Here is an 18,364-nt window from a genome sequence, read left to right as displayed (position 1 = left end):
AGGGGTTTTTTTTACCTAAGCCACAGCGGAAGACTTGCCGAACACGTTCTTTTTGACAGGCACAAGAAGCAAAGCACACAATCTCGGTAGGATGCGTATGCATTGCGTTCCTGCAGCAGCAGCGTGCCCAGAGTCTTGGATCTGAAGGCGCTTGTCAAAACTCTTGGTGAGACTGTATTATCTTCATCTGATGTTTGACTTGTTGAAGGATGGTGGTATCAGATTGGCGCCTACAACCGTCATCATCTCGTCTTGCTCCAACAGATGATATCAAGTTGATATCGACAATTCAATTTCACACAACTCGTTCCCTTGAGTCAAGTCTTGTATTTCAAGAAAAGTCCAGACCCCCCGCTATCATAAACTAAATGGCACCATCACCGAGTCCACCGCTTCGCCCGTTCACCGCGCTGTCTCAGGCCCCCCCTTTGAACCCCCTGAACCCCAACCCACACCCTAGCTTTCAACCCATACCTCGGGACGGTTTGAACCTCAGTCGCCGATTCCAGAATCAGTAAAAAATGCGACCCTGGCCTTGGCGATTAAGCCATGCAAATCGTCCCATTTTCCCTCTCTCCTCTCTCTCTCTCCCGTTGAGAACTCTTCTTCTTTCCCCTCATGCCCGTCTCTCCTTCGGCTGTTGAGAAAACCCCCTCGTTGATCTATCACGTCGCGTGTCTTTCGGGCTAGGACCCCCCCTTCTTCGCCAATCTTTTTTGTGCCGTATTCTCTTCTCATCTGCCGCGGGCAACTGTTTCAACTTTGGCCCAGTGCCTTGTCGTCTTTTGTTTAATGCTTGCGTCGGGATAGTTTCCCCTCCCTCAGTCACTCGTTCAAATATTCACCTGTCTTTGTAACCCCTCGTCAACAAAAACATCCCAACGGCTGGACTGTTGTGTCATTCATTTACCCGAGCGTTGCGTTGTGTTGCGTCTGAGATACCCTCTAAGAAAATAATCGATATGAGGCTGGTGGCTTGGGGCCTCTGGCTCGCCTCTGTCCAGGTTGCGCAGGTGGGTTCTCCAACTTGCACCATCTGTAAAGATCGACAACTGACACTCTCTTAGGCCGCCACTAGTGGAAGGTTTGGACATAGGTCTTTCAGGAAGAGACAGGCTGTTGAAGAGCCCGCCGCTCCCAAGTTCGAAGGGTATGGCAAGTTGCGATAACATCATTCATGAGACTAAGACTCATGTAGACTCCGGCTCTCCTACGTCACCGAGACCACCACCGAGAAAGTGACCGAGACTCAGGTCATCGTTCAGACTGCCCAGAACGATGCCGTCGCCGCCGCCGAGACTGTCACGGTGACCATCAACCCGCCCGCCGTTACCGTCACCATCAACGCGCCGGCTGAAACTGTTACGATCAACGCGCCCCCCATCACCATCACCGAAGTCGCCGCGGCACCTGTGAGTTGCTTTGCTAGAAACCCATGTTGAAGCTTCGCTAACGAGCGACTCTAGCCTCCCATCACTGTCACCGAAACTATCACTTCAGCTGTAAGTTGTGTCATCCAAGTATTCGAATTCTACTGACAGACAAAAGGTTGCCCAGCCGTTTACTGTTGTCGAAGTTTCGCCCATCACCATTGTCGAGGTCTCCCCTATCACTGTTGTCGATGTCGTCACCCAACCCGTGCCACAGCCACCTGTGACCGAGACAATCACTGTCGCCGGAGAAGCTCCCGTAAGTCCTCTCCCTGGTGTTTGAACATTATATGCTGACTAGGCCAAGCCCCCCGTTACTCTTATCGAGACTGTGCAGGCACCAGCAGACAGCGTTGAGGATAACAAGACAGCGGGACCAGGCGTCACCACTATCCCCATCGCTGAAAGCGCTCTCCCGACGACGACGTTCTCTGAGGATCCTCTGGCCCAGTCCCGCGTTGAAGAATCATCCTCCGCTGAGGAGTCGGCAACATCTGCCAAGGAGTCAGCAACATCTGCTGAGGAGTCGACTGCGCCAGCCCAGGAATCAACTGCATCGGCCAAGGAATCGACCGCCAGTTCCAAGGCATCGACAACCACTGCGAAGGAATCAACCACCGAGGTCGCCAGCGTCCCCAACGACACTACCGAAGTAGTCCCGACGACCGAAGCCGCCCCAGCTGCCACGTCTGCCCCCGCCATCCCCGTCATGGAGAGCAACATCGTTCTGGGGCCATCGCCATCCAACGACGCAGCAGCACCCGCACCCGCTCAGCCTACCGGGGGCTCCAACTCGCTCAACCTTGGTGACCTGGCACCCGACGCAACTGCAGACGCTGGTACGGCCTTGCCTGCCGTCACGGCCGAACCAGAAGCCGAAGAGCCCCGGACCCGTGCTCCCATCAACATCTCAACCTTGTCCCTCAGCAGCGCGATCAACTTGGGAAATCTCGGCGGAGGAGGAGCAGGTCTGCTCAAAGCCCGTGCGACGAATGCTCCGTGAGAATATGTCGGTAATGTGGTGGTAGAGTAGGAGAGGGGGAATCGCTAGTCGATGGAATGCGAGCGTGTAGTTGTTATCAAGATACCTCTTCCCAAGGGCCCTATGCTAATTCTTCTGCCCTGATAATAATGTGAGCGAGTCTCTGGAGATTTGTGTCAATTGTGCCTCCTTCTATGGGTATCATGCCATCTTGTGTCCCTTTTCCGGTCCTAAACGCCAGTATCGATTCACTTTTTCATTTCTTGTCTGGTCCTGCGCCCCTCGACGCCAGCTTCATCTTCTTGGCCTGTCGCTTGCTCATCGGCTGGGCGTCCTCCCCGTCACTCTTGCGTTTCTGATTCTGTCCCTTGTTCTTCTTCTTTCCGGTCGCATCCGAGGCCTTCTTTCCATCATCGTCGGCATCGCCTTGCTCCTCGTCTCGCTTGGCAACCTCGACTACGTCAATGACCCCTCTAAATCCACTCCTCTTGATGCCCTCGTTCACGACGATGGAACGGGGTATCGCGCCGAGACCCTGCATTCCCTTTTCACTGTTTAAGCCCCACACGTTCAGCAAGTTCACCACATCCGCAGGCGCGCGGAGTGATAGCGCATCCTTTGCTTCACTGCTGATCATGATACCCCGACCGCGTGTCGCCCGCACCAAACTCGTGACGTTGCTGATGAAGTTTGCGCGACCTCGAGCGTCAGCGGCTAGGGCTTGGCTATAGCACACCTCGAATCGCACACCGCGCGTTACGGCAGCCATGCAAGGCTTCGGACGGAAGTGGAACTGAAAGTGCTGGGTAAAGTCCATGGATATTATCGGCACATCGAGGGTTAGGCAGGCATTCTGAAAGGCCTTGTCGGTAAGAGGTCGGATGGCGAGGATATCGTACGCAGCAACGAGGGAGCCCAGGCGATAGTTTGAGGCCGCCGGATCCGTGAGTGGGAGTGTCGCGCGGTGGAGGATGTTTGGGAGCTTTGCGGATGATGACGGCAGCTTGGGGAAAGGCGCGACAGGGTTGGCGGGGAAGGGAAGGGTGAGCTCGTGGCTCAGGGCGACTGTCGAGTAGCCGAGGGAGGACGAGAGGGTGAGGGTCTGGAGGAGTTGGTCGGGGGTGGTCGAGGGCGACCAGGCGATGTTAAGGTCGTAGAGCATGGTGGGTGGTGGTGGTGGGCTTGCGCTATGGTGTGCAGGAGGAGCGGTTGGGCATGGTAGAGCTAAAGCAGTAGTTGGGATAACGGATCGTCGTCTCCTTTACGATTGGAAGCTTTATACCAAGGTGAAGCTATCTCGACGCTGGTTCAATGGCATGTGAGTTGAAGCAAAGAGTTGCACGCGATGGATGTCTGGTTTGGCTTTTTTTTGCGGGACGTTGTACCTTCCCCGTCCTAATGGTTGGTGGCGCCGGGTGTCAGGAGAAGCTGTGGTCCGTGCGCCCACGAACCTGCCGCTAAGCAAGCGCGACTCGTCCTGCCTTCGTCATCACCTTCTTTCCCCAACAACCAACCAGGAACAGCATCTCGGGTCTGTAAAGCTGCAGCCAGTTTATTACTCATGACCTTGAATCTTTTATAACCTCACCTCTATAAACTTTGACCTCTTTCCCCTCTGCAACGTCTCCCCGCATATCGGCCGACTACTCTATCCCAATCCTCCGACCGTTACTCATTCCTGATCACGTCTGCCGACGTCTGTCGCAGCGAAAGAAATCACCGAGAACCCACGCCAAGACCTGCGCCCCCTTGTGACGACGCCCAACCTTTAACTTGGGTCCGACACACAACTCCGACACAACCGTCCTTCTACATCATCTGATACTCAACCGTTGACTCGACCCGATCGTATCCCATCGTCGTCCGCTTACAAACCTCATCATGTTCTTCTTCTTTGTGTGCGGAGAGCACACCTTCCGAAAGGAAGTCAAAGGCTATGAGGGCATGGTGTGCCAATGCCACCACTGCGGCAACATGGCCGCCCACGTCACCAAAAGCAATCCTTGGTTCACTTTCTGCTGGATTGTACGTCCTTGCGTTTTCCGTCACTTTGAGCATCTGCTAATGTTGTCATCTTACAGCCCGTCGTCCCTCTGTCCATCTCTGGCTACACCGACGTCGCATGCCGCATCTGCAACTTCCACCAGCCGCTCGAGAACCGACCAGACGTAAAGGCCATGGCCAACGGCGGAGGCCCACCTCAAGGCCAGTACTACCCTCCACAGGGGCAACCTCATGGACAACAACCCATGCGATACGGTTAAGACAAACGAACGCTTCGTTGTGTGTGCAGTTATCCAGGAAACAAGCCGCTGTGGGTGTAGGCCTATGTGGATGTATATTGCTGGCAGGGGTAATTTGGGCGCTTGTCGTTTTGGTTTGTGTTTTAGGATTTAGAGGCAACAAGCCTGGTGTTGTGGCGAAACGGTTCACAGGAGACGAAGGGGATTCTATTACAATTTTGCCATGTGTCGGAAGCGTGGTCGGGCCGTGCCTTTGCTTTGTATGTCTTGCCCGCCAGGCATATCTCTTGGTTCTTTGTCATGGAAGAGTCTGTATAGACGATGCCCGAACCAGTTCTAGCACGGCAGAACGTGGTCCAAAACACTCTCCGTGTCCTGGGCATGTCTATCTATCGACTGTTGGCTGGAAGTGGGTTCGACTGGATCTAGAACAAGTGCGGGCTACCGACCTACGCATGAAACAGTCGAGCTACTAGTTCGGTTAGACGGCCGGGTTGTCTCTTCAACATGTCTAGAAACGGAGGATTTGCCTCCCCAATCGAATCGACTTTTCAGGCCTCAAAGACACAACTTGGTTCTACTTGACCAACTATCAAGGGTAAAGACAATATTCATACACATTCAGGTATCACAATAATTAGATGTCCTTTGGGTTTTTCTTTTTCTGATCTCTTTTATGTCTCTATCTATGCCTTCCAAGGCACTCGCTACCTTTACCTCCTATCTATCCATCCTTTCTTTGCCTCAACGCTCACGTGGGTCCCTGAACCACATGCTCGGCACATACAATCATCGTTGAGGATAGTAAAATGATTTGATTATCATTTGGGACACACAGAAGGGGAGGGCTGGATAATCCTCTAGCTGCATATCATCCCAAGATTGAGGAACGCCAGGATTCTCGCTTGGCTTGGTGACATCGAGAATATGTTGCTCTGCCCGCAGCCTCCTCTCCCTCCCCAGCGTCGCCCAGTATTGGCTTTGTAAGATGCTCGCTTCGGGCTCCATCTCCCTCTTCCAAACCATGAGCGGTTCAACTTCAGGGACCGAGAAGCCCTCGGCGCTCAGCGCCAAATCGATCAAGCGCTGCCAGTCTTCCCCTAGCTTGTCATCATACAGAGCAACGCATGCTCTGATCCATCCCTCAGGGACGAAACCGGCATGAGTCCAGTTCTGGATGCCAGCAACGCCTCCCTCGCAGTGGAAAATTACATTCTGGGGGTACAGGACGTTGTGGGCAAATACGAGTTTGGAGCAGCCCAGGCCCATGGTCTCGCAGTTCTCGAGCATCGCCTGAGGCGTGTTGCCCGCCATCCAGGGGTGGATAAGAAGACCACCGTCACGCATGTGGCTACCGTTGACGCCCCCGACACCCTCGATTTTACGACGCTCCCACGATGCGAGCTCCCTACAGAATCTCGCGATCTGGAGCACACAGCGGTTCTTGTGGTCTGCATCCAGGTCCCTCCAGACCCTGTCGAGGGGCACGCCATCAAGCTTGCTATGGATGATGTATTCATACCCGTCAAACTCAAAGTCGGCGTAGACGACAGGTACCTGAAGGCTCAGGGCCCGCCCCCCGAGGGCTCTTAACGTATCTGCCTCCTTGGTGTCGTGGCTCCCTACTCTGAGCTGCACCCTGAGCACACACTGCCCAATCTCCCACATGGCGCCCTCCTCTTTCCAGTGACGCAGCAGCTTGAACCTGCTGGGGTCTTGGATGGGGCTTGAGCGCGGCCGCGGGTTCGGCGCCTCGGAGGCGTGGTACCAACCCGCTCCGTCACCAACGGGCCAGCTGGTCTTGTCCTTGGGCGAGTCAAGGAGCGTGATGAGGAGTCTTCCTCCGATGATCCACGTCCACTCGTCGACTTGGCGGAATGTCCGGTGGAAATGGACGTACTGCGGCAGGCCAGTGGGGTACAGCTGGGAGCCCATGGTTGTTGTGTTCTGTTTAGTTGTTATGGTTTTTCTGAAAGATATTGGGTGTATGTGAAGTGATGTCGTGAGTTGATGTGCGAGATGATTGTTGCTGTCTGAAGAGCTCATCAGATGATATTTATAAGAAGCAGATTCTATTTTATCAACATCTGTCCGTGGATCTCAAGAGTCTTGTCCACACAGAATAAACTCGACACAGGCAAATACAAGTAAGAGTATAAACTCTCTCTCGCCATATGGGCAGGAACATGATTTTGATGCTATACGCAACAGCAGAGAGCAAGCACGCACGTTTTGCTCACTCGACTGAGCAACGTGCGCTCATCGTAATCTGTATCCTCCTCGAGTGAACAACACCTGAACCTTCTACTTGGATTCTTAAGCCACTGCGTCTCTTTGTGCTCAACCTTCATGTTAGAGAAGGCTCGAGCTCCTTTCCTTACCCAATCCTCTCTTGGCCGAGGCACACACAAAGGAGAATGCCCCTGAACAGTCACCAACATGCCAGCAGCAACTCAAGCACACAAAAACACTATCCACATGATTATTTCTCATCATCCTTCTAGCCAATTCAAAGTAAAAACTTCCGCTACGGTACCATCACTAGTATTCTGAAACATAGTTCACCAACGGTACGTTTCATAGATCAAGAATAAGCAAGAAACTAAAATCCCTTCTTCTATACATGTTGCAACGTGGGTATCCTAGCCTCCTACGGCAATACAAAACTAAAAAGAACTCATCAAATCATTCAATCGCTCAGTATAGCATCAAGCCCCCGATGGGCCTGAATAGTCCCCCTTGCTCATCTTCAAGCTCTCCTCCATCGCCCGTCTCAGCTCCTCGTCTTCATCCTCCTCATCTGCCTTGCCTTTCCCTTTCATCATCTGCTGTCTGTACTCCTCTTCTGCCAAACTCTGCTTCTTGACATATTCCATAACAATATCCTCCTCGGTCCTCTGACTCGCCTCCTTTGCCATCGCTTCTTTCGAGGCGGCGATGGCGCGTTCAAGTTCTTCATCGTCGTTGTCTCTCGGGGAAGAGGTGGCGGGTTCTTTGATGCTTCAATAGCGCGCTGCAGCTCTGCATCTTCATCGTTAGGCGGCTGCGGTTGTGGTTGTGCGAGGGGAGCCGGTCGGGAAACAGCTGTGTCCACGTCGAGTTCCACGAAACCAGATTCCTGGGGCAACTGTGCGTCGGCAACGAGACTCTGCTGAATGGCCTGCTCTATGAGAGCCTGGTACTCCTCGTCCGTAATCTGGTAGTCTTCGTCTTGGAATATCGACGGGTCCTTCAATGGAAGCGGCGGGGCCTGCTCTGACTCGACCTTTTGCCGCACAGCCTTGACACTCTCTCGGACGGCTGCCTCGATCATAGCGTCCTCCTCGGCATTTCCACGTGAAGTCTCCAGAACGGATGCCCGAATGGCTCTCTCCAACTCGGCATCTTCCGACAAGCTTGTCTGTATACTCGAGGAGTCGCTGGCCGTAGGTGGTGGAATCGTGACGTCCACATAGCCCCTCTTCCACGTCTCCTTCTCAGCATGTAGCTTCTTCCTCTCATCAAAAGACAGCTTCCTCGTGTGCAACCATCCAGTACGTGGGCGATCAAACGTGGAATCAGCTCCTCCGCTGGTCGGCAGCGAGTCTGCTGGGAGCTTGCCCGCCACCTTCTCCTTTCTCTTCATGGCGTAGAAGTTCTTGAGGTCGAATTTGACATTGTTCCATCGCTTGACAACATCTTCTCTCTCCTCGGGTGTCGATTCCATCATTTCATGCTGACCCTGAACAGCCCGTGATGAGACGATGTAGTTGTGAACACTTTTAGTGAAGAACTTGTTGATCTCGGCGTGAACTCCCTGCATGGTGTAGGCTGGAATACCCCAGATACCTTGAACAAGTCAGCATAAGTATAAATATTCCCACCTGATTCGACTCACCAGCTGCGGGCTTCGCGACCAAGCCGCCAATGCCTTTACCGAAACCCTTGACCAAGCCTTGCACTCCCTCCTTCTCAGCACCCTTCAGGGGTTGTGTTACGAGGCCAGCGATGCCATCGAAAACTCCATAACCGAGCTCCTTACCAGCCACCATGATTCCAGAACCAAGACCAGTGACTTTCTCAACTGGCCGTATTGTGTCATCGTTGTAGAGTCGGGGCATGTTTCTGAAGCCTCTGGCCAGGCCCAGACAAAAGTTCATAGGTGTCTTAGCTCCTGTAGACACAATCCTGCCAACCCCCTTGCCAGTACCTACCGCCGCATTAAGGGTCATGTAGTTTGTAGGCGAGGAGCTGCGGTCTCGATTGCCTCCAAATGCTTGCTTCAGTTGGTCCCTTGATGGCCTATGAATTGTCGATCCTTGGAAATTCGAGGATCCAGGGGACAAAGGAGTCGAGAAGGTGGATGAGGCATCGCTCAAAGTGGGCTGAGATGCGTTAGAATGGCTAGTAATGGCGAGCGTCGAGTTCGCGGTTCCAGCCTCCGAAGCGCTAGGCGCAGGCGTCAATCTCGAATCGGTTTCGGTTGTCGGGGGTGTGAGCAGCGAGGTCTCACTCTGCGATGCTGCAGCTTGCCCAGGGCTTTGTGGCCGATCTTGTGACGCTTCAGGTTCTTTAGTCCGTTGCATACTTCGGAAGATCTCCCTGGGCATATCGGCAATGGCCATTCCGATACCTCCAAGATCAGAGACAAGGGACATGGTGCAGGCCGAGATGGGGTCTGGCGGCTGGTCCTCGGTGTTGTACTCATTCGGGCGATATCTGCTCTTGATTAGCGTAACACTTTCAGGCCTGTCCAGTTGGCTTACAGCTTGAGGTCAGACCACTGCAGTGAGCCGTCATCGACCAGAACTGCAGCAGCAAAGGGGCTCAGCCGCACTTGAGTCCTCCTTACACGCCAGGCCGCGGCACGGCTCGGTGACACAGAGCATCGCAAGTTGTCCACGTTTAGATGATCGTGGAAGCTCTTTCCGCCCACATCAGTACCCTTCTCTTCTCGAATCTTTGCGCCCAATGCCTTCGCTTGCTCCAGGGTCTCAGGGCGAAGACAGAATTGAATAGACTCGGCCAGCTTCTCTGCCGTCAACGCCTTGTAGGGGACCGGCTCGGGACCTGCGTTAGCTCTTGCTATCATGGCACCCCAGAACTGCTGATCACCGAAGAATGGAACCACAATCGTGGGCTTTCCGGCTTTGATACCAGCAGCAGTGGTTCCTGCGCCGCCGTGGTGGACAACGCAAGAGACATGCTCGAAAAGCCAGTCATGTGGGACATTTCCCAGCATATACACACCATCAGGTTTGCCAAGTTCATCAGCGCCAAGTCCTCCCCAGCCCTTAGATACCAGCGCTCGAACACCTGCGAGTCGGACTGCTTCGAAGATCATTTCAGTCATGGCGTTGGGGTCGTCGACGACGATAGAGCCAAATCCGATATAAACTGGAGGCGGGCCGTCTTGCAAGAATGCTTGAAGCTCTGGATCCGGTGTGTATGAGGATGCGAGGTTGAGAAAGTAAAAGCCGGCAATGTCGATGTGTCGACCCCAATCATTGGGCTTTGGGATCAGAGCTGGTGACCTGAGTTAAAGTCAGAGTTGTTTTCATTCAAGCCAGCGTATATACTCACCAGCAATATGTCCAGGAAATCTGGAGCCTAGCCAGTAGTCCAGGAGCCCAGATCAGTGAAAGCGGTGGAAGATCCAGGGCCTTTTCTCGAAATCGGTTGATAACATCTCCCAGGCCTTGCCAAGTCATCATCTCGACAAGTGTGTAAGTCATGTAGTTGGTCATAACATCATCCGTGTTGGAGGATTGAATATTGGCCAAGGGGTGAGGGAATGCCCTGGTCGGCGACCAAGGCATACTAGACGGATTATTAACAGGCGCTCCTTCGTAAAGGGTAGAGCAACTCACGTAAACATCATGTGCACTGGGATACCCATCTTTTCAGCAATGTGAACATGGGCGAAGCTAGGGGGGTTCGCGATGATGGCATCGGCGACAAAAGGCTCTTGGCCCGCACCTGATACCTCCAATGACGCATCCAGAGGAGCATTCTTGGCATGAGGAGTCGGTGGTGGTCCAAGACCGTCGCCTCCTTCTATGCAAGATCGCCAGCAGCCGAGGAGAATATCCTGAATACCCTTTCGACGCTTGCTCACTTCGCCACTCGTAATAGCATCAAAGCCAGGCATCAAACCAGGATGCTTGACCATGAAAGCCATCAGTTCAGCGGGGTCACCGCCGATATTAAAGAATTCGAGGCCATTCTCTTCGACAAACGTTTGAAAGGTAGTATGTGTAGCAATTCGCACTCGATGTCCATATGTGTCCTTGAGTACTTTGCCTAGGGCGACAAAGGGCTGAACATCGCCTCGGGATCCAACAATCTGTACGACGACGTTGAGCTTTGGTGGCGGTGTCTGGCCTGGGAGGCCGCCCAGGCTTGGGGGGATGTATGCGGGAGGAAGGACAGGAGGTTCAGGTTCGGCGGCGGTGACTTGTCTTTGCAGAGTCGGGGCAAGGAGATCGGCGAGTCTTCTGTTCTTGGTGTTGATGTTGATATTGACTCGGCCATCGCCTAATGACATCAGTTAGGTGGGATGTTTCCATGATAGCTGCACACATGCTGGATACATACCCGTCACCTCGGCTCCAGCATCAAAACCAGGCTGGGAGAAATGAACTTGATCATGGCTCTCTCCATACGGCGGTGGAGCGCCATCACCAGGGTCGATATCGGGCAGCTGAAAGCCATCTGTGACAAGGGCGTCTGCCATGTCATTGCGGGGGAACGCCTGTTGTTGTTGCTGGCTCGCAGCAGCAGCAGCGGCAGCCTTCTTCTCGTCCATGACTGCCATGGCGACGAGCTTGCAGTGTTTGACGGAAGAAAGAGTAGTAGAAGCCTGGCATCCAAAGAAGCTGGGCGGTTACTGAACGTGGGAGATGGAGGGGTCTTGTATGAAGCTCTCATGGTGGAGCAGAGAGGAAGGTCTCATAGTGGGGGAACGACTTGAAACTGAGGAGCATCAACCTCCTACGTCAGCCCTACAAATTCGAGCTCCAAGTCTAAGCCCCCCCCTGGAGCTTGGTCCTCAATCCACTATCCCAGAAGGGCTTAGACGCTATTAATAGCGGGCATGTCGCAAACTCACTCTCGCATGGGTTGTGCGAATTCAAGACGCAACAAAGGAAATGGCCATTGTTGCGGTAATTACGTGGCCAATCATACAAAATCACGCTCTTACATACAAGAGCAATTCAGTGTTGCCTGATATCGTGCCCCAGGCACGTATCGAAGCTATCGTATCCAGCGAATCATTACACCTATTCCGCTCGGAGTACGGCATACGGATACGGACCACCGACACGGAGTATTACAAAAGAGACCTCCACCACGCAAACGACGACGCGTCTCCTTCTCAACCTTCCATCTTCGCTTAAGTCATTCATTTCATATCTGATCGCTCATACGGAGCCAAGACGGACTGTGAATAACGACAACCTACTAGACAGGGGCGTCCAAGACTCGGGGCGTCATCCACTTGTCTATACGGCCTGTGGCAGGGGATTGGCAACCGAGGTCTTTCTGCATGAATCAAGTGACTGATATATCCATAATGTCTTTTCCCGTTCTTGCCCCATTCACGATAATGCCGTTCAGTCAATGAGAGGCGGTTTCTCTCCCTCTCATGATCAACACCTCTTACTGTCACATTGTACTTCACTCTCAGAAGATTCTTGATAAATCTTGGTGGAAGTGATTCCACAGTCCTTGGTCTATGGTTATCAACCCAACCCGCAAACCATCCACGCGTGGCTCAGAGTTCAAGCCATACCAAACCTCAGATTCACTTTGAGAGACTAAACCTCACAGAGAGCAGATCTCATGGCGAAAATGGATGCGATCACCACACGGACCGCTCCACATCACATCAGAAACAAGCAAGTACTGTGCTATGTCGATGGTGTTTGTAGGAAATATCCAGGTAGACCGGGCCACCATGCTGTGACCAGATCGACCACCTGGCAGATCACTCTATACCTTCACAGAGCATGATTCACTTACTAAACTGCACAGCGTCGAGCTCGGATGCTTGTCTGCCTCCAAGAAACCATCGAGTGCTTCGATGAATAATGTGCACTTAGCCATTGATTGTGCCTCCATATGCTCAAACTTATGTTTGAGTGTTCCTTATTACGAGACAAACTCACAAACTTACACCGAAGTCATTATTCAGGATGGCGATGGCCAATATCTAGCTTATGGGTGTTGGAACTTATTCAAGAGTTCTCTTTACCCTTGCTCTCTCAATCCGAACAATTTCTGCTGAGACTGTTGGCAATTGTTGAATAGCACTGTTTTGTCTGAGCCTGTGATTGTTTGAGTGGTTACTGATTGTATAGCAACTCGTCACATCTTACTCCGAATCACTGTCACAAACAGAAAGTAGAGTGAATCACACAAACATGACGGTCACCGAGGTGTTGCCTACCAGCGCAAACTATTTAAAGACTGGAACATCTTGACTCTCAGCATCCTTCCTCCTCCAACATTTCCTCATCTTAACACTCTTGAGGATAACACCTTTCAACACGCCTCATTACTCTCTTCTCACCAGCAACACCGGGCAATCCGACAACATCTGCTCACCGAGCGGGTGTCCGAAAGGCTTTTGATACATCTCACAAGACTCTCTTCGAAGAAACCCGTCGCCATGGTACAGTTTCCCATTACCCAAGCTCCCTATCACCCTCTCATATCTATCTGATAGGCTCCCTGGGGCTCGTGGGACCCAGAGCCCCCTTCCGAGGTGAACACCGTCGTGACTGGTAGGGATTTCACCGTTGTAAGTCTTCCAACATGTCCTCCAACAGTGCTAGCCTTGCTTTAACCACTTTCTCCCTAACAGGTCGACCTCCCAACCGATAAGATCAATGAGCGCAAGTACGGTACCGCAAACCCTGAGCCCATCGAACACCATGCCCCCAAGGACTTTTGGGCCAGCCCGTACGCCCCAGAGCGCCGTCCCTTTCGGCACCAGGGACCCCCTCGCGAAGTACCTTGCCTTCAGTGCGCGAACCGCATGATGGTACGCGGGTTCCACGGCCTCTGCCGTGATCACCTGGGTACGATACTCCTCTCTCCCAACGTCAACTACACTCGATGGCCACTGACATAGATTCCTCTCAGCCAACGAAGACGGCGCGTGCTATTTCTGCGTTCTGCATGGAGTGGAATGCGAAGAGGTGCGCTTTCTGCTTGGTTCTCCCCCTGCGCGGTGACTGACTCTTCAGGTTCCCGAGACTGCCTTCAAATCAGCCTACGAGCTCCAGGTTTGTGCGCGTAAGATGGATGAGGGCCACGAGGTAACTTTCTCATCTTTCTTCGTCATGATTGTATCTAACACAATTGTAGGACACGGACTGGGAGTATCTCTCCAATAAAGCCGAGCTCGCCCTTATGAAAGAAGGACTTCTCTGGTTTGCCCGCGAGGATACTAACGACTACTGGGACGGAAACAACCATGTCAAGGAGGTCGTCAATGGCAAAGTCAACCAGGTCGACAACGGCAAGACCTGCTGGGACTACAAAGGAAACACCAGCTGGGACGGCAGCGATAACGTCAATGTCAACGCCAACATCAACCAGGTCAACATTGGTAAAACTTACTGGAATGACGGCAGCAACACCAACCGGGACGTCAACGCCAACGCCAACCAGGCCGGCAATGACAATACCAACTGGGGCGTCAACGGCATCCCCCGCTGGGGCAGCGGCGAGATCGCAACCTGGAATGACAAACGCAACACCAACTGGGGCGGCGACAGCGACAGCGACAAGGGCCTGGCCACCGAGACAACCCCCGATGCTGAAGTCTACAACGACTGTGATGACGAAAGCGACGACGGTCAGGATCCAATCCAGCTCACTCGCGAGTTTTCTTCCGCTGATAAGATCATTTCCGCCATCGACCGCAACACCGACGTCGTGGCCGATCTCTGCGAGATCATGGAAGGCATCAAGGGGAGCCTGGACCTTCTTCACGAAGACAACGTCCAGAGCAAGAAGGTGCTGCAGAAGTTGTTGACTGAGCAGCGAACTCTGAGCGATAAGCAGACGTAAGGATCCTCCCAAGCTGATACTCTGGTGACATGAAGCTGACCGATTTGTTGGGAAGCATTATTTGGTGATCATGACTACCTCGAGGTAGAACTCAAGTAGGTAGTTATACGACAACACAAAAGCATCACTTGTCATGTATACTCGATCTCGTCTATGGGCACTCAGCCCTGTTGGACCTTTGGTTCTAGCCTAGATTGCCGTTTCCTAGATATGGTCCATCTGGGCCAGGTCAAGATACAAATCAACGCCTGAGTCTAACGATTCATATGCCAAAAGTAAAGTGAAAAGGAAATGATTGAGTATAGTTTAATTGTAACACTTATTTATCTCGCCAGTATTCGTATCGCGATGTTACGGTGTAAGTTGGACATGTATTGTCTCTCAAACCAGCCGAAACCTCGCCGCTCCTTCGCCGCTCACTCCCGATTCTATCTATATAGATACTACCTCGATCTACTCGCATGGGCCCAGGAGCAATCAAGGAAATCCAATCCGCCCCATTGGCTGAGCAGTCGATTAATGCTGCGGCACTGCCAGGCACTTCCCAGGATCATCTCAACATCAGACACCATCCAAACTGTACCATCTCAGCACCTCGTTTTTTTTTAGTCTCCCTTAACTCTTTTCTCTTAACCATTTCCCATTCGCGTTCTGTTTGTTGTCAACACGACGCGCCTGCAAGCCCCCAGCTACCACCCCGTCCCATTACCACCAACTTTTATCCCACGTCGTTCAGGAGGATCCCATCACCGATTCAACCATGAAGCGCAAGGAAAGAGTTGCAAGCCAGCGCGCCTCTGAGCTCATGCGTCACACGGCTCTCCGATTCGTAAGTCACCGCAAGTCATTTCATTAACCCCCAACCCCGAACTGACAGATTCTACCACCTAGGCGCCTGTTTTGGATGGCTCCATGGGTCTCAAGAATGACAGCGGGAGCGAGTTTGAAGATCAGCCAAGTCCCGCGAGCAGTGACAACGATCAGGACACGACGCGTCCTTCCAAGCAGCCCAGAGTCGATCCAAAGACTCGAGGCGAACCTCGTGAGATCTCGTGCGCGGTCTGCATTAACAGGATGCTTGCTTGTGGTCCAGAGTTTCTGTCGGTGCCGAGACAGTTAGTGGTCCTCCTTCCTGGGCCGTGGGCTCAACTAACCGTTTCTCGTTCAGCACCAGCGGCCGTCTCATGCTACGGCTGTGCCCAGGGTGGACGCAAGTGCTATCAAGTAAGCATTCTAGCCGCCGATGTTGTTTGTTCGTTCTTGTGCTGATATTTCAAAGGTTCCTCATGCAGCGTTGCCTCATGCCCGTACCCTTCAGGAGGCGGCAGTCCGTATCCTCAACGGCGAACAGGTAAACCACCCTCTCAGAGTACTTGATGTCTTGATAGCTAATCACCCAAGGTTCTCAACTGGGATAAACTGGCCTTCGAGGCTAAGAGAGCTGTCATACAGGCAGAGAAGAACCCTCGTTTTGTGCCCAACCCTCCACAGGCCATCGACCAAGGCGCAGCTCCCTCGCCTGAACCATCCCAGTCCCCTCCATCTCAGCGATCTTCTTCTCAGACACCTCCTTCTGAGATTCCTCCTACTCGGATACCTCCTTCTCAAACGCCTCCCTCTCAGACACCTCCTCCTCAGACACCGCCATCTCCATTGCCTCCCTTTGTTCTCTCAACACTTCCGGTAGATGGCATTACTGCCGCGATAGCTCGAAACAACGAGCTGGTCGCTAAGACCAACCAGCTCCTGCGGCGTGTTCTCGGTGAGATGGGAGCGTTTACTAGAGGAGAAGAGCCCCCATCGTGGGATTAGACGACAGCATCAAGCAACTGGCATCTTAGCCAGCTGGCTTCGACATAGAACATGCCAGTGTCTATGTCACTTCCTGACGACGAGCATGGCTTTCTTACGTTTCTACCTATTCACTGTGTATGTCGCCTGAGACGTGAGCATGGCCTTACACTGACCTGTCTTTAGATGAACCCATCCCTATAAACCTTTTTGGCCAGCGAACGCCTTCAGGGGTTATGTAACTGGGGAGCTCACGAGGGTCCCATGAAATTGGCCATGAAGACTACATGGCCGAGCTACTTGTTGGGGTTTCTGTTTCGAGTGTAGTAGGCAAGGCACTGGATCAAGGGTGATTTGTTAGAGTTTGTGTGGTTGTTTATCCTTGTACCGTAGCTACAGCTGGCTGGACAACTCGATGATGAGCGTTTGTGGGGTGCATTCAGGCCTCTCACCCATGATAATTGATTGTAGGTACCGTAGTCTCCTCGTCTAGTTGTTCAGTGAACATGATCTCATATGAGTCGGTTCGAGCTGCTTTAAGTTTTCATCAACCACCAACATGCACTTACTTGCCCAGAAAGGCCAAGTAGACATCACCAACATCAGTACGAGCCAGGACACCATCAAAGCGCGCGAAAACAGAAAAAGTCCAGATTGCCGTCTGGGTCCCTTTTGCTGATATAATACAAAGGCTTTATCTCATAACCCGCAGCAATTCAACAAACGACAAAAAAAGTTTCCGGTATGGCCGTATTATCCTCCCCCCGCTCCATTTGTAGATTTGCGCATCCTCAGACATCCCAGATGTGAAAAGCCTACGCCCACTGAGAAAAAGCGCCTCCCTTCTTCGTTGATTCCTCCTCGTCGGTGATGGATGGTGCAATTAGCTAGAGAATTTTCGGGTGATCTTGGCAATAACTATTAAAGGGTTAGGTGTCGTTCTTGGCTCATGTGAGGACAGATATGAACGTACTGTGAAGAGCGACAACACTGAAGATGAAGACCAGAGAGAGAACCAGAACAACAACGGGGTCGACCTTCAGACCGGGCGACTCGTCAGTGTAGAGTCCTGTGTCGCATGTTAACAACCTGTCCCAAATGCTCCAACCTCCTTTACACGAAAAGGGGCAACATACGCAGCATGGTGCTGGAGGAGCCACCGGCGCCGGCAGCGCGGGTGCTGCTTGGTCGCGCATTGGCAATCTTCTCCTTCTGATCGGCGGCAGCACGTCGTCGGATAGCAGTTCGGGGACCACCAGGGATGGCAGGAGACGAGGGGCGGCCGACACTGGCACCGCTGGCAGCAGCGCCGCTGTCGGGGGAAGAGGGACGAGGAGAAGACTATAGCTCAGGAGTCAGCATTGAAGCTCTTAATCAACAAGATAGCGATGGAGCCCCCGTGTGGAGGAACCAAAGTCGCAGCGCATCACCAGCAGCTCGCGATACTAGCAATGGTAGCATCGCGACCACGTGCGATTGACTGGCCGAACAGGAGAGATGGATTCCGTACCATTGTGAAGAATAGAACCGAAGAGACCTAGGAAGGACAGTTGACACGGAACCGCTGCAGGATTCCAAAGTCGATAAAGCTAGAGACGCGAAAAGGAGAGAATGTCGAGGTTGGAATTAAAGGTCGAGACGGGCTGGGCTGCGTCGAAATTATGGGCGTCTTCCCCAGTAAATGGGTCGGTAGGGAGTTGAGGCCACCTTCGCCAGAAAACAGGGAGGTCGGGTCCTCTTTTTTCCGGGCCCCGTCCAAGCTTCAAAGTGAAAGTGGCAGCTCAACCGGCGCATGCTCCACCAAAGGGACATGCGACTGGCTACCGATAAGGCCGAGATGCGCTCCTGAGTTCAAG

At 52.8% G+C, this 18,364-nt stretch overlaps 8 protein-coding genes across 8 annotated transcripts; 4 read left to right on the top strand and 4 right to left on the bottom strand.

Moving 5' to 3' along the window:
* Window positions 1–962: 962 nt before the first annotated feature.
* Window positions 963–2,433, top strand: MRS44_000322 (uncharacterized protein; the record flags this gene model as incomplete). The annotated part of the gene is made up of 6 exons (XM_046274014.2): window positions 963–1,013; window positions 1,068–1,150; window positions 1,199–1,412; window positions 1,467–1,502; window positions 1,549–1,689; window positions 1,738–2,433. The coding sequence occupies 6 exons, from the start codon at window positions 963–965 to the stop codon at window positions 2,431–2,433; spliced, it is 1,221 nt and encodes a 406-aa protein (XP_046129551.2).
* A 235-nt stretch (window positions 2,434–2,668) lies between these two features.
* Window positions 2,669–3,574, bottom strand: MRS44_000321 (uncharacterized protein; the record flags this gene model as incomplete). The annotated part of the gene is made up of 1 exon (XM_046272765.2): window positions 2,669–3,574. The coding sequence occupies one exon, from the start codon at window positions 3,572–3,574 to the stop codon at window positions 2,669–2,671; it is 906 nt and encodes a 301-aa protein (XP_046129552.1).
* Window positions 3,575–4,293: 719 nt separating this feature from the next.
* MRS44_000320 (uncharacterized protein) lies at window positions 4,294–4,676 on the top strand (the record flags this gene model as incomplete). The annotated part of the gene is made up of 2 exons (XM_046274015.1): window positions 4,294–4,437; window positions 4,494–4,676. 2 exons carry the CDS (start codon window positions 4,294–4,296, stop codon window positions 4,674–4,676), a joined length of 327 nt encoding a protein of 108 aa, XP_046129553.1.
* Window positions 4,677–5,444: 768 nt separating this feature from the next.
* Window positions 5,445–6,590, bottom strand: MRS44_000319 (uncharacterized protein; the record flags this gene model as incomplete). The annotated part of the gene is made up of 1 exon (XM_046282178.2): window positions 5,445–6,590. The coding sequence occupies one exon, from the start codon at window positions 6,588–6,590 to the stop codon at window positions 5,445–5,447; it is 1,146 nt and encodes a 381-aa protein (XP_046129554.2).
* Window positions 6,591–7,363: 773 nt separating this feature from the next.
* Window positions 7,364–11,451, bottom strand: MRS44_000318 (uncharacterized protein; the record flags this gene model as incomplete). The annotated part of the gene is made up of 7 exons (XM_065623985.1): window positions 7,364–7,510; window positions 7,558–8,483; window positions 8,533–9,353; window positions 9,401–10,168; window positions 10,218–10,454; window positions 10,505–11,171; window positions 11,232–11,451. 7 exons carry the CDS (start codon window positions 11,449–11,451, stop codon window positions 7,364–7,366), a joined length of 3,786 nt encoding a protein of 1,261 aa, XP_065479718.1.
* Window positions 11,452–13,308: 1,857 nt separating this feature from the next.
* MRS44_000317 (uncharacterized protein) lies at window positions 13,309–14,717 on the top strand (the record flags this gene model as incomplete). The annotated part of the gene is made up of 5 exons (XM_065623984.1): window positions 13,309–13,311; window positions 13,366–13,440; window positions 13,504–13,683; window positions 13,889–13,960; window positions 14,010–14,717. 5 exons carry the CDS (start codon window positions 13,309–13,311, stop codon window positions 14,715–14,717), a joined length of 1,038 nt encoding a protein of 345 aa, XP_065479717.1.
* Window positions 14,718–15,477: 760 nt separating this feature from the next.
* On the top strand, window positions 15,478–16,529 carry MRS44_000316 (uncharacterized protein; the record flags this gene model as incomplete). Its single annotated transcript, XM_065623983.1, has 4 exons — window positions 15,478–15,546; window positions 15,609–15,941; window positions 15,997–16,068; window positions 16,119–16,529. 4 exons carry the CDS (start codon window positions 15,478–15,480, stop codon window positions 16,527–16,529), a joined length of 885 nt encoding a protein of 294 aa, XP_065479716.1.
* An 862-nt stretch (window positions 16,530–17,391) lies between these two features.
* MRS44_000315 (uncharacterized protein) lies at window positions 17,392–18,021 on the bottom strand (the record flags this gene model as incomplete). The annotated part of the gene is made up of 4 exons (XM_046272803.2): window positions 17,392–17,426; window positions 17,482–17,577; window positions 17,645–17,849; window positions 18,019–18,021. 4 exons carry the CDS (start codon window positions 18,019–18,021, stop codon window positions 17,392–17,394), a joined length of 339 nt encoding a protein of 112 aa, XP_046129558.1.
* Window positions 18,022–18,364: the final 343 nt, after the last annotated feature.

Source organism: Fusarium solani (genome assembly GCF_023522795.1).
Source record: "Fusarium solani strain SB1 chromosome Unknown bctg00000000, whole genome shotgun sequence".
In the NCBI taxonomy this organism is placed as follows: domain Eukaryota; kingdom Fungi; phylum Ascomycota; class Sordariomycetes; order Hypocreales; family Nectriaceae; genus Fusarium; species Fusarium solani.
The sequence above is the reverse complement of the archived record's forward strand: the minus strand, read 5'-3'. Positions and strand labels throughout refer to the sequence as shown.